Below are 14,721 nucleotides of genomic sequence, written 5' to 3'. Positions count from 1 at the left end.
GTCGCCCTGCGTGGTTGACTCCGCCGTCAGTGTGTGAATGTGTGAATGAATGGGTGAATGTCAGTCATTGTTGTAAAGCGCTTTGGACTAAAGCGCTATATAAATGAGGCCATTTACCATTAAGGATGTTATTTATTTTCCTCACAGACAGGAAGTATTGGCAAATAAGTGTTATATTGTTGAAGGTGGTTGCAATATACAATGTAATATCAGGGTTGTGCCTCAAACACACAAACTATTAAATAACATTTTTTTTTTCTTTGCTGCAGACCGCTGGAATGGATTCACATTCATGTGTCATGTGTGTGTGTGTGTGTGTGAGAGAGAGAGAGTGTGTGAGAGAGAGAGAGAGTACACAGCAGAGAATCCAACTGCTCAGAGACATTTTAAGTTTTATAAAATGTATCAAATGTAAATGCTGAAATGTCACCTTTAGTCAGCTTGGCTTGTCACAGGTTGTTTGGCAAGAACAACAAACTCAAAACAAAACATTTAGAGAAGCCAAAAGATGCTGAAGGTTGTTTTAGCTGCAATGTTGAGTCATCTGATAGCAAGTCCAGCTCAAGTGGCTTATTTGTTGTGATTCCAATGAATGAAACGGTAAAATGTAGGTGTGACAATTCTCTAAATCCATGATTCACTTTGACATTAGATTGTAAGATCAGGATTCTATTCAATTGTCAATTTAATGTTTCTCTTTAAGCTCTGATGACTATGCCATTGTTAGATTATGGGCCTGATTCGTAAATATCAACAGATCAATGATTTCATGCCCTGGCAACTGTCATATCCTTTCAATTTCTTCCTAAGAAAGATTAGAGATTTGGGGCTATTTCGCTTTCGTCACATGTCTTAAAATATAAAAAATATAAAATACACATTTAGGTGCATAATTAAACATACAATTTCAGAAAACAGATTGAGCTCAATTAAAGGCATCAAATAAACATGCTGGCAAATCAGAGACCTTGGCCTCATGCTTAGATTAAGTCACCAGATTTGAATGCGTGCCACTGCTGCACATTTTTCTTATCCAGCAATGTTTTGTCAGGTGCTTTGTATTCGAGGCGCCCTGATGTTGCGCCGCCACCGCAGGGTTCTGACATCTGCCCATTCTACCTTCACCTAATAATTGTTTTGATCAAGAGTAATGTCTAGCTACTTTGCCAAGTTTACCTCAATCTCTCTACAAAGTAGGGATTAATCAGCTCGTTAAGATAATGAGATCATTAAATGGATTATGTAAATTGCTGGCTTTTAAACTGAGCAGCTCTTCCCTGCATTTGATCGCCAATTTGGAAGCTTCCAGAACCAAATAAGTACTTTGCCTCCACCAACAAAAATAAAGAGCGTTAATGTTAACACTGGGTCTGTTTTGAAGTTTGAGCAGGGCCCGAATCAGGTTAACTTCTTTAAAGTGTGTCACTTTCTGTTGAAGCAACAGAACCCCCAGTGTTTGGTGCTCTCCCCTCTCATTATGTACAGATTGATCCGTTCAGCGTTGACTTTCTCCTCCTCTCTCTGTCTCTTCTCTGTGTTTTTCCACCAGTTTGGTCGGACAGAGGTGATCGATAACACGCTGAACCCCGACTTTGTGAGGAAGTTTGTCCTTGATTTCTTCTTTGAAGAGAAGCAGAACCTTCGCTTTGATGTGTAAGTGCGAACATCGCCGTCTTCTCCCCCTACAGCTCCACCGCCATCTCCTCCCTTTGTTATACCGACGAATGGCTTCAATTAAGCCTCCTCTCACTTTGACTCGTACCCACGAGGTTTAGAAGCCTTCCGTCAAAGCTGGCTGCTATAAAAACATTTCGACTGGAGGATTTCATCAGGTTGTAAGACAGTAAATGAACAGTATCGAACATGTCTATATCTCTTGGGTTGTCATTGAAAAAAAAGTGTATTTGTAAAATGGAGAAAATTAAGTCTATTGGAAAACCATACCTAAGAACACCAGGTGAAACCTTGTATCTGGTTGGACCGTGTTGGTCAATGGGCTTAGTTGCAGATAAGCTCAATTTCTCAACCTCAACAATTATGTTGTTTAACACCACACAAAATAACATCCATCTCTCTCTCAACTCAAACCATCTGTACAACCTGCAGCCTGTCAGTCACTAGAGCAACACTGTTGTTTATGACGCAGATGATGATTTCCTTGCTGTTTTGTTATTGTGGCGTCATTGTGGCAGTATTGTGGCGAGTTTATTAAATATATATGTGTGTATGGATATATATACAGTACATATATTTACATTTACATTTAGGTCATTTAGCAGACGCTTTTGTCCAAAGCGACTTACAATAAGTACATTTGTCAAAAGAAGGAAACAAAGAAACCACAACGTATCATTGCCGATAAAGTAAGAGCTAAAAATAGAACAAGTGTTAGATCCTCATCTGAGGTCATGCTATGTAGAGTCGAGGTGAAGTCTGAACAGGTGAGTCTTGAGACTTTTTTCTGAAGATGGCAAATGACTCTGCTGTCCTGACATTGGTCGGGAGTTCGTTCCACCACTGAGGCGCCAGAACAGAGAAGAGTCTGGACTTTGCTGAGCGACATTTGTTTGATTTCAGCGATGGTGGTACCAGCCGGCCAGCTGAAGTAGAGGAGCGAAGTCCTCGCTTCGGGGCATGAGGTTTGACCAGTGTTTGAAGGTAGATGGATGCCGTTCCATTGATGGCCCTGAAGGCCAGTGCCATCGTCTTGAATTGGATGCGTGCTGCAACAGGGAGCCAGTGGAGGTCACGGAGGAGGGGGGTCACGTGGGAGAATTTGGGTAGATTGAAGATAAGGCGTGCTGCAGCGTTCTGGATATGCTGCAATGGTTTAATCGCAGAGGCCGGGAGTCCGGCCAGGAGAGAGTTGCAGTAGTCAAGGCGGAGGACCAGTGCTTGGACCAGGAGTTGCGTTGCATCCTTTGTGAGGAAGGTCCGAATCCTGGGGATATTGTAGAGGGCAAATCTGCAGGATCGGGCCACAGCAGTGATGTTGGGGGTGCAGGATAGTTGGTCATCAAGGATTACACCCAGGTTCCTCGCAGTTGAGGAAGGTAATACTGTGATGCCCTCGACAGTGACCGACAGGTCCATGCGAGGGCAGTTGCGAGTTGCAATGTGAGTGTCAGAGGTTGGGGGAAAAGAGAGCAACAGCTGGGTGTCATCTGCGTAGCAATGGTAGGAGAATCCATGCGATGTAATAACAGAACCTAGTGATCTGGTGTATAGTGAGAACAGAAGCGGTCCTAATACTGAGCCTTGAGGGACACCCGTGTCCAGAGAACAGGGTTTGGACATAGAGCCATTCCATGCGACCTGAAAGGTGCGATTTGTCAGGTATGATGTAAACCAGGTGAGAGCAGAGTCAGTTATGCCAAGTTCAGCCAGAGTGGAGAGGAGGATTTGGTGGTTGACTGTGTCGAATGCAGCAGATAGGTCGAGGAGAATGAAAACGGAGGAGTGGGATGAGGCTCTGGCGTCTCGCAGGGACTCGGTCACTGTGAGGAGGGCCGTCTCACTGGAGTGAGCAGTCCTGAATCCTGATTGATTAGGGTCAAGGAGGTTGTTCTGCGAGAGATAGGATGACAGTTGGTCGTAGGCGGCACGTTCCAATGTTTCAGAGAGGAATGATAGAAGAGATACAGGTCTGTAGCTTTGGATATCAGTAGCATCTAGGGTGGGTTTTTTTAGGAGAGGCTTCACTGTAGCTGTCTTAAAAGCCGCTGGAATGACACCTGAGGTGAGGGAGGAGTTGATCAGGGTGGTGAGGAATGGCAAGATGTCGCGGGTGATGTCCTGGAGAAGAGAGGAGGGAATCGGGTCAAGGGAGCAGATGGTGGCACGGTTAGATGTAACAAGTGCGTGAACATCTTCAGAGGTGAGGGGGCTAAAGCTGGTAAGGCCATCAGAGTTGAGAGTTGGGGGAGATGTTTTCCGGGAGGGAATAGGCGTGAATGAGGAGCTGATGTCATTTACTTTCTTGGTAAAGTAAGTTGCAAAGTCATCAGCAGTAAGGGAGGAAGGAGGGGGAGGGGTAGGAGGGGTGAGGAGGGAGGAGAACATGGAGAAGAGTTTCCTGGGGTTGGAGGCAGAAGAGTTGATCTTTGCCAGGTAGAAGGCAGATTTAGCTGCTGAAACAGTTGAGGTGAAGTCAGAGAGGAGGTGGTGGTAGTGAGCAAGGTCCTCGTGCTGGCCCGATTTCTTCCATTTTCTCTCTGACGCTCGCAACAATGATCTGTTGGTTTGCAGAGGTTCAGACAGCCAGGGAGGGGAGGGAGATGATCGCGCAGGTCGTGAGATTGGGGGACAGAGAGTGTCCAAAGAAGAGGAGAGTGAGGACATCAGGATGGAGGAGGCTTCCTCAGTAGACATTAAGGAGAACTGTTCTGAGGATGGTAGCGAGGAGATAACAGTTGAGGAGAGAGCGGAGGGAGTGAGGGATTTCAGGTTGCGGCGGCTGGTGACCGTTCGAGGCGTAGAGGGGAGGGATGTGGTGGGCTCCATGGGGAGGGAGAAAGTCACAAAGTGGTGGTCAGACACGGTGAGCGGGGTGTTGGGACCTAACCGTTAGGACTACACAATGCGGCCTACAGAAGCCTACACATGCGGCCAGGACAAAGGGACAAAGGGGATTAAAAACTACACCGCCATTTTAGTTTCACATCTCACCCAGGTGAGAGATGTGACGCCACCCAACGAGTGCCCCATTGGCTGACATCTTCAGGGAACCCCGGGGGGTCCCCTGGAGCGGCCTGAGCTTTATAAACCGAAGCCGCCCGGAGAACGCTCTCTTCTTCACTCTTACTCTCTGGCTCCCACTCCTACCCGGGCGCTGGTTCCAGCGCTACCGGCGCAACACCACGTTGCAACGGGAGGCGACCCCCTCCTGCAGCGCACCGCTGCAACAAGAGGAACCAAGCCGGTTCCTGCCTTCCAGCTACCAGACGCTGTCTGAAGTAAGCTGACTAAATCGCCAAGCCGCGATTATATCGCCGTCCGTGGAAGAAAGAAACACGGACTGTTTTCTTTATTTGAGTTTGATCAACGAGAGGAAACCCGCTCCGCTCTCGTCTGGACGAAGCCGACTCATCACGTCCCCCGCTGACGCCGGGGACCCACGAACCACCGCCGTTACGGAACGCCGTCATCGTCTTACGCAACGATACCAGTAAGAGGCTATCAGTCTGGGCAGAGACACAAGTGATAGTGTAGGATATGCTTGTAATTCTTGTTAATGTGTTTTAAGTTCTGATCGCGGACCGCCGAGTCCGTTGGTTCATGTGCTGCTGTATTTGAATACTGATAGTGTACCCACGCAGCTGGGTTGATTTCTGTAACAGTGTTTCCGACTAACCTCCGCCATATTCGCGAGCTCAGAAAGCCTCTACTATCAGTTAAAAGACCGGTCTCACGGAATAAACGCCAGTTCATTCACGCGAGCCCGTGTGGTAACGGCACGCTTTCTGTCCCTCCGAATATCGCTCGCGCATCCTCTCTCTCTTTGTTTGTGTCCCGCTAACACACACACACATACACGCCGCACACACGTGTCCTAAGCCAGCTGTTCCCGGCGAGCGCTAGGGACATAGCTACATCTGGTGGCTACATACGGCTATCTCTCTCTCTCTCTCTCTCTCGCTACTCCGTCAGACCTCAGTGGCTCCGCCCCTGACCGCTGCGAGGAATAGCTCCACCTCTCTCTCTCTCTCGCTACCCCATCGAACCTCAGTGGCTCCGCCCCTGAACGCTGCGAGGAATAGCTCCATCCGGTGGCCACCCATAGCCATCTCTCCCTCTCTCTCTCTCTCTCTCTCTCTCGACACGCACGCACGCACACACACACACGCACGCACACACACACACACATACGCACACACACACTCCACGTGTGTATCTCCCTTTGTTTAAGCTTAGCTTTGTGTGTTAGGTAGTTAGGTAATAAGGCTTTGTTAATTGCAGTGTTATTGATTGTGATCATTATTACTGATTTTAATAAATCTTATTATATTATAACTAGCGGTCTCTTGTGCTTGTTGTGTATATGTCACTGGATAACAGCAGGTTGTGAAGGCTAGTGCTTGAATTTCACGCCTTTTTAATTGTTCGATTGGTTTTGTACTCCTATGCCAATGATCACGATGGTTGGCATGTGAGTATAAAACCTTCATATTGAGACTGAATACAGTTTTAGGTTATCTTTTCCCTGATCCCAGGGTGGTGCCCCGTTTATTCATGATTATATCATGATAATATATTAAATATAATTATTAATACCGATAATCATATTGATATTAATAATTAACTGTTGATAACCAAATCTGCTCCTGCTACAACCCCAACAGGGGTAACAGAGAGTGCCGAGATGCCACAGGATCTTGTGAAGACAAGGTCAAGTTGGTTCCCGGCCCGGTGAGTTGGTGGAGAGGGGGAGAGTGTAAGGTCAAATGCGGAAAAGAAGTCAATGAATTCAGATGAATGCAGCTTTCCTGGGTGGTTGTTGAAGTCACAGAGGACGACGAGTGGTGTGCCATCATCAGGGGAGCAGCTCAGGAGGGCATCCATCTCATCCAAAAAGTCACCGAGAGGACCGGGTGGGCGATAGATCACTATGATGTTGAGCTTGAAAGGAAGGGTGACAGAGACGGCGTGGAATTCAAGTGTAGATCGGGGTAGGTGGTCCAGAGGAAGGACCTGGTAGGACCATCTGGGTGAGATGAGGAGCCCAGTTCCTCCTCCTCGCCCTGTTCGTCTTGGGGAGTGTGAGAACGAGTAGGCAGTTGAAAGGGCAGCTGGAGTGGCAGTGTTTTCTGGGGTGATCCAGGTCTCCGTAAGGGCCAGGAAGTGGAGAGTCTGCAGGGAGGCATAGGCTGAAATGGTGTCCGCCTTCTTGACTGCAGACTGGCAGTTCCACAGCCCCCCTAGTACTTCAAGTTCCTTACCAGTGGAGAATGGTGGGTAGCAGAGATTGGATGGGTTACAGCCTCAAGTGAAGGGTCTCTGGTAAAATCTTCTCCAGTGTGATGTCCTGACTGGGATAACACACAAGGCTGCGATGGGGGGGGGGGGGGGGGGGGGGGGGTGGAGATGCCTACCTCAATGGACTCCCACAGATAGACTCCCTTGTCTTCGTTCTGCTGGCTGACGCTGCAGCTGACGCTGTAGTGACAGCCTTTTAAGTGCTCAGTTTACCTCATGCACTGACTGTGGCCCCTCCCTCCAATCAAGTCTATTGACTACAGCTGAGCTGGCTGAAACTAGCTGATTGCTCACTTATACACATAGACAGCTTCACAAGAATTTAAACAACAAGCTATCAACACAAGACAATGGGCTCTAGTTTCGTGGCGCAGCGCAGGGTGGCGGAGCCGGCGCAATGCAAGTTTCGACCCGCGCAGCCTTGCGCACGGTCAGTTTGGCAGTTTGGTGGATCGCCTGCGCCAAGATGGGTGTGGCGGTGCAGCAGGGGGAGGCGTCACAGATTCAGCTTGGCGTAGCGGAAGTTTCGTGGCAAAAAGCCTCGCCGAGACTGCGCTGAAAGCTCGCCAGCTCCGACCTGGTCTACTCTCGGCGCAAGGCGCAAGGCGCAAGGCGTAAATAAAGTCCATTCATTCAATGCGAATCACAGCTGGCGGAGTGGAAGTTTGGCTGACAGCGCGCAGTGCGCACACGTCACCGAGACCTCACAGGCAGGTTTCCACAGTTCCAGGCACATTTAAATGCAATAAATAATCACAACAAACACTATTTAATTAGTGCTGGGCGGTATACCGGTTCATACCGAATACCGGTGGTTTTTTTGTTTATGATATGCATTTTTCATATACCCCAATACCGGTGAGTGTGTAGCGTATGAACGTCGGGAACGCAGAGCGGCGGAACGTCGCGCCGCCGGACATTGTTTGAGAGGGGGCTGTTTAGCAGCTGCACCAAACAAGCAGCATGCGAGAGCACAGCCTGTGTTGAGCGTAAGATGCGGTGAAAAAATAGATAAACACGGCGAAAGTTTCTTTTTGCCGAAACTTTCGCCGTGTTTATCCATTTCTTTTTTTCGCCGAAACTTTCGCCGAAAGTTCCGAACGAGCAAGCAATGAAACAGAAGAACTTGTGCCGAAAAGAGGAGCCGTGTCTGTTGTTTGGAAATTCTTCGGCTTTAAAAAATCGACGTCGAACAAACAACAATATTCTGCAAATGCCGTCGGGCTAAAGTTGTAGCCGCTGTTCGCACTGCGGGAGAAGAGACGAGTCAAATGTCACTCATAGACACGTTTGCTAGGGGGACTGCCTACGACAAGAAAAGCAAACTGTGGAACTATTTATTTGTTTCAATATTATTTATGGATGTTGCCTTAATTGATGTCCAGTGGATAAAGAAGTCTTCATATTGCAGTTACAGGAGACGTATTGTTTACATTGTGTAGCCAGTTGGTTTACAAAAGATGTTTTTTCAAGTTGCAAAACAATAAAGGGTTCTGTATTTTGACTGCAACAGTCATGCATTCTGATTCCTTCACATCATTAATGCTAGTGTGGACATTAATGTTTTTCTACAATATTCACTCCTTATGACATTAAAATATGTCAGTCCAAGCCAATTTACTGCAGTAATTATTCTCTAAATTATTAGAAAATTAGGTTAACACCCAGTCGTGCTTGAAAAAAAAAATACCGTCAAATACCGTGAAACCGATATCATTTTGAAAAATACCGTGATATACATTTTTGGTCATACCGCCCAGCACTATATTTAATGCAACTAATTGAATCAACACGTGAATTTATATCTATATAGATTGTCCCGTCACATCTGACGTCAGATCAAAGGCGGATGGCACGCGTAACAGAAACTCAGCCTCTCGGACCAAAACATCTCCCTCTCTCTCTCCTGTTTTTTATAATATCGGCATTGTTATTATTATGGTACGCACGCACAGCGCGTGATGAGCGTGGTGGGAGCGGCGGCGCTGCTTCTGTCATCGGGTTGTCAAGTGACGGATCTTGCACTGAACCTCCCCTAACGCATTAAAGGAGAGGAGAGGAGCTCATTTGATTGGTGAAGATCTGAATCGGCTGTATTAATCCCAGTCCACGCCTCGTCTCCTCCTCGTCTCCCACTCACGCCTTCTTCTCCTCCCTCTTTCCCACTTGCGCGGGTGGGAGTGACGGGAGGTGTGCCTGCGCGAGCCTGCGCGGTGCACCAAACTTGCAAAGTCCAGGCGGACACATCCCGTCGGCGTGGCGCAGGTGCGCTGAGAGCTGACTGCGCCTGGTCTACGAAACTAGGGCCCTAAATGTTACAACTAGCTTAACTCACACAATGCCTAAACCCAAATCTACAATTAGTTTATGACTTACCAACAAGAGACAAAGCAGCTTCCTTCCTTTCTCCAGACAATATATATATATATATATACAGTGTTTCCCCTAGAATTTTTTTCAGGCCCGGTGGTACCCACCGAAAAAACCCTAAACAGACGAGACTCGTGAGATGGTGTATTGGTGCAGTTGGATTAAGTCAGGTGGCACAGCAAGCAGTCTGCAATTCTGCAATTATTATATTTGCATTCAACATTTTTGTTCAACCAGAATGTATTCAAGGTTTTCAAGGATTCAAGGAGAGAGTGACTTATTAAGGTGCCGGTTGATGGAAATGATCCAAAATTAGGGTCCGGAAAAATATGGCTGGAAAATGAGGAGCATCACATTAATAGCTACAGATACTGTAAAACACTACAACGACATATGAGTGCATATATTCTTATTTTATCAAGTAAAATATAAGTTATCAACAGCCTAATAGTTCATAGAAATTCAGGTAGAAATAGGTACTCAGAGTTCCACAGCTTATCAAAAAACAATCCTTATTGTATTAACATAGGCTGCCTAAGGGCGCGATCAGTAGCGTGCCTCGGCACGATTGCCCCAGGAGGGTCCCCCGCGGCTTTGCATTCACACTGCTCCAGCCCAAATAGGCTTTGGCCCGTTAGCCGGTTGTACATACGTCATCACGTCCTAATACTACACACGCATGGCTTGATGTTGTTTTTAAGGACCGCCGTCTCCGCATATATTTCTCGACAACACTCGACCTGCATAAGCGAATGTGCGCATGAGCGGATCTGTGCGAGCAGGCAGCGCGAGGAAAGCGGATTTTGGACGGAGACACGCAGCGGCATTTTTCTTATAAATGCACCGGTCCGGTTCCGGTACCGGTCCGGTTCCGGTACCGGCCAGGTTCCGCTCACACCACGAGTCTGAAGAGTGCAACAGCTTATCAAAATACAGTGTCAACTTTCCGTGTTTTCAAAGTAGAAAGCGACATCGTGGTCTGTACAATGGTAGGGGAAACACTCATATATATATATAATTTGAAATCACTCACAGAGGAGGCAGGTAGGCGAAGGCAGACAGGAGGGGAAAACTTTTAACTCCTCCATTCTTCCATAAGGGGGATCGATTCCCTGCAGGGGTTTCTGAGGAGAACCCAGCATGGGGTCAGGTACAAGAGGAGGCCAAAGAGCCGATCACATACCTCCTATTGATCAGAGCTGCTCTTCTTCTCTTCGATCACCCCTGTGTGGTCATTAACTGAATACATCAACAACACTTGGCTACCGATACTCAGCCAATAACCAAATAAGCTGCAGTCTGAATTGATATGTTTGTTAGGACTACTGTCAATAAGGAATCTAGACATTCAACACTTGTGTCCAGAGTAGCCGGTGAAGTAGCGTAAATCAAGTATTAACCATAATGACCAGATTCATCAGAAGGTAACTAAACAACAATGTAGGCAAAATCAGGAATCTGGAAGCAGGTGGATATTAACAACAAGTGAACCCAGAACCTGCTCATAGCTTCAGACGCGGAGGTGATTTGATATCAATGTGCAAATTTGAATTGAGTAATAACAAGGTTGAATTACATAAACTTACATGGAGTGTTTTTACACACCGTTTCAACGATGCATTGAAATTAAATTACGATACCATGTAGTTTCATTTTTAAAGAAGAATTAAAAACATATAATAGACATGAAACCAATAACATAGCTGTCAGTGCTGGTAAAACAATGTATCTCCAAGGTTGTGACCTTACTATTGAAAGTCAAATATAATATAATCCTGACACCCCTAATTGGTAGTGTGGATTCTTATCTGTTGCGAAGATGTGTGCACCAGATCAATTCCACTTTTCTTCGACAGCTTAATACCACCTCCCATAATTGTTTTATGTTTGAGCAAGAAGGGAGTGGAAGAGACAAAGTCAACGAGGCCATAAAAGGCAGAGATGAGGCATTTTTGTTGTGTATCCAGAGTTAAAAAGAAATCTATTGGTGTGCCAGCTGTTAGCTTAAATATGTGAGATTCATTGTTTTACTTTCTGTTCTTTTCTGTGGCACCAAATTGTTTTTCGAGAATCATGGAATATCATTGGTTTTTATATAAACTGCTACATTTCTGGTAACGTGACATCCATAGAAACGATGTCAGCGAGTTAGAAGAAACTTAATCTGGGCCGTTATCGTAGAGTTTGGGCTGATGTGAGACAAAAGAACAGCCTGACTTATTGGGTGACTAGCAAGACCTTCAATATTCACTTCACAAACAATGCTGTAGTCTATTCAAATTTAATGAAGTAAAATAATTAGCTGAAAATGTAATTCAGACATCTAAAAGCTATTTGTGTTATTCGGCTTGCATAAGAGTCAAAGAAGTCAATAAGTCAATGAAAGTTTTTCACGGCATGAGCTGGGAGCTTCCTCCTCTGGGACAGCAGCTGCCTGCTTAATCTTAATCTTCTGACAAAGTAAATCATTAATGCTGAATTATTAAGCATACACACACTCATATACACACACACACACACACAAGGACACAGTCATGTTTTCATGACTTTTGGGGACATTACGTAGACTTACATTCATTTCCCGAAGACCCCTAACCTAACTGTTTTAACCCAAACCTAACCCTTAACCGCTACCATCTTATTCCTGACCCTAAACCTAACCTTACCCAAACCTTTAACCAAGTCTTCACCCGAAAATATAATGATTCATGTTAAATGTGCAATTGTCCCCATTTGATCTAAAAAAAAAAGTGAGTCCCCACAATGTGAGTGTTATCAGATGTCCCCACATGACTGTAAAACACGCACACACAAACACACAGTGCCTCTCAACTGTTGTACATCACTGCTTTTGGTGGCCATTGTAGGTGCTACCTGAATCCAAATGCAAACCTTCTTATACTGTTGTGGTACACAATTCCCACCCAGTGCACGCTTTGACTTCATATTCAGTTTTTGCTTCAGTAAGGAGGAAAACGTGCACCAAAAAATAATTTTTTTTACTGGTGCTTTATGCACATTTAAAAGAAAACATTTGACATTACAAGTAATGGTCACTGTCCCTGAGATCCTAATGGAGTTCTACCAGGAGTGTAAGTGGTAACAGTTTGTACCTAATGTGGAAGATTCATTAATCATTGAAAGCTTATAAAAAAACATGTTAAAACCGACTTTTTTCCTTGATGAACAATTTATGTGCATTTTTCTGCAGAATGTCTTAAGTAAATGGAAGGTAAACACCAAATAGAATAAAGTTAAATTAAAAAAACAATGTAAGTGAATGTAAGTCACTTTAAATTGTCCCTGCTCCTTTTTGGCCTTCACTAAAACGAGCAAACACAATTTAGAATGTAAACATTGTAATTCTGTGCAGCTCCCAGGCTTTTACCAAGGGCATGCTTCAGATAAGACGTTGCCCAGAGGCCACTCAAACAAAGTCTATGTCACTGCATCAGTGAAAAGGAAAAGGATGTCTTCAAGATTGCGTCAAACACACATTTATTATAATATAAAATAGTAAACTACACAACGAAAAATACACTCACAATACAATGAATGGCTAGGTGAATAACATTGTTAAGTGTCTCTTATTTACATAAATGACCTATAAATAAATCACAGACATCAGTTCAACACTTGTAATTGGTATGACAGCTAAGTGTATATTATAATAAAGTACCTAATTTACATAAAATGATGATAATGACTCTGGAGATTGACCCAGAAGACGTTGTTTAAAGGGACATTTGAATTAATCGTTTCTGTTGTTTCCTGAATCAAATGTCCATTTCCATGGAACATATATACAACACAGTATTTTCACCTTTTGGTCAAATAAATGTACCTCTACCAGTTTGACCAGTATGTTAATTATTTTACCATTTTGCGCTAAGATGAGTGTTTATCCACGCCACCATCTATAAGAACAAGGAAGAACAGATGGGAGTCATTTGCAGTTTTTTAACCGGAGTGGCAATCTTTTTATATGAAATACCACTTTTAAAATGTTTAGGTTAACAACAAGTTTAACTATGGCAACACCTCAAAATTGAAATCTCAATGGATCACTAATCTTCTTCCATTCATAAAGGCAGAGAAACATTTTTTCTAAAACATTTTTCTCCCATGATCAAGACATTAGATTTATATATGAGAGCACCATACAAGAAGGCTGCCATTCTGATGAAAACATACAAACTGAGTAGAAGTCATTAACATGCCGACCTTCCACAAGTCTTCATCAGCAGCAAACTTAACACATTCTGCAAAGGCAACAAGTTCCAGCCAATCAGGGGAAGAGTAGGGTGGCTTTTTGGGGAATGCAGGTCAAAAGAAATGTCGTAAATAACCAGCCACTAAACAACTAAGAGGTCATTTGGATGCTGATGAGAGGACACGTCAACATGTCCAAGAAAAACTCTTGCACACGTATTGTTAGTTATTTAAGCTATTGCCAATAGAGGTCTACATGCCTAAGGTTGTCTACCCCATAATCTAAGGTATGCAGGAGCCAGAGAGTCAGCTTGATCTATTCAGTCAAATATCACAAATTCACCTCAGGGGGCTTTACAATCTGTACAGCATACAACACCCTCTGTCCTCAGAGCCTCGCTTGAGATTATGAGGCGATGCACAATAAACAGTGCTAATGACCCATCTGCAAGATCAGAAAAATATCTATATTCCAGCAATCTGCAGGCAGAGCAGCACCTCAATCTGTTGCCTTCAGCTGTGGTCTATTTTAAAATGGGAAGTTCAATATAAATGCTTGAAATAAGTAAAGTTTCGATTTAAGAAGTAGATGACATTTTCACCAAATACTTAGCTGAAAAACGAAGTACTTAGTTAAAGTTTTTCTCAGTTGCTTTGGTGCTTTTCTCAGATCAGAATGAATCAACTTCCACAACATTTAGTCGTTTGTGCACATCATAGTAGCAATTTATCCTTCCTCTGAACAAATTGCAAATGCTTTTGGACATACATCAATTGCTTTCATACAATTCTCTGCGGTTTTATAACATTATCATTTGCTTATGTCAGTCAAAATTAACTGTACTTATGGATGCTGACTAGTCGTTCCCAATGAAACTAATAGTCTTCATTTCATTGCTTGAGTCATTACATACAAAATTGTTGAATAAGTTATCAAATTGTATACCTTTCTTTATCATTTTTTTCTGGAAATGTCTCCTAAATTGAAGAATTGCTCTCAGGGGAACTTCAGCTTTCACTCACGAGGAGGTGTGTGAAGTATTAGTTGTAATCAATGACAAGCCACTTGTTCACAGTCACTCAGGGATGAATCCCATGAACCCTCACTTGGCAAGCGTATATGAACCGAGCAGGACATAGTGTGGATCATTTCTACAGAACAGA

General features: G+C 44.4%; 2 protein-coding genes across 2 annotated transcripts in view; one reads left to right on the top strand and one right to left on the bottom strand.

Annotated features, from left to right (window-relative positions):
* efcc1 (EF-hand and coiled-coil domain containing 1) overlaps window positions 1–14,721 on the bottom strand; it is a 303,999-nt gene that overhangs the window by 44,033 nt on the left and 245,245 nt on the right. The window lies entirely within an intron of this gene.
* LOC311032398 (copine-9-like) overlaps window positions 1–14,721 on the top strand; it is a 198,243-nt gene that overhangs the window by 52,945 nt on the left and 130,577 nt on the right. Inside the window, exon 4 of the mRNA XM_084039154.1 lies at window positions 1,550–1,653. Coding sequence (XP_083895280.1) covers window positions 1,550–1,653 — 104 coding nt within the window. The remainder of the gene's footprint in view (window positions 1–1,549; window positions 1,654–14,721) is intronic.

The sequence above is a fragment of the Eutrigla gurnardus genome (assembly GCF_963514095.1).
Source record: "Eutrigla gurnardus genome assembly, chromosome: 2".
Lineage (NCBI taxonomy): Eukaryota > Metazoa > Chordata > Actinopteri > Perciformes > Triglidae > Eutrigla > Eutrigla gurnardus.
The sequence above is the reverse complement of the archived record's forward strand: the minus strand, read 5'-3'. Positions and strand labels throughout refer to the sequence as shown.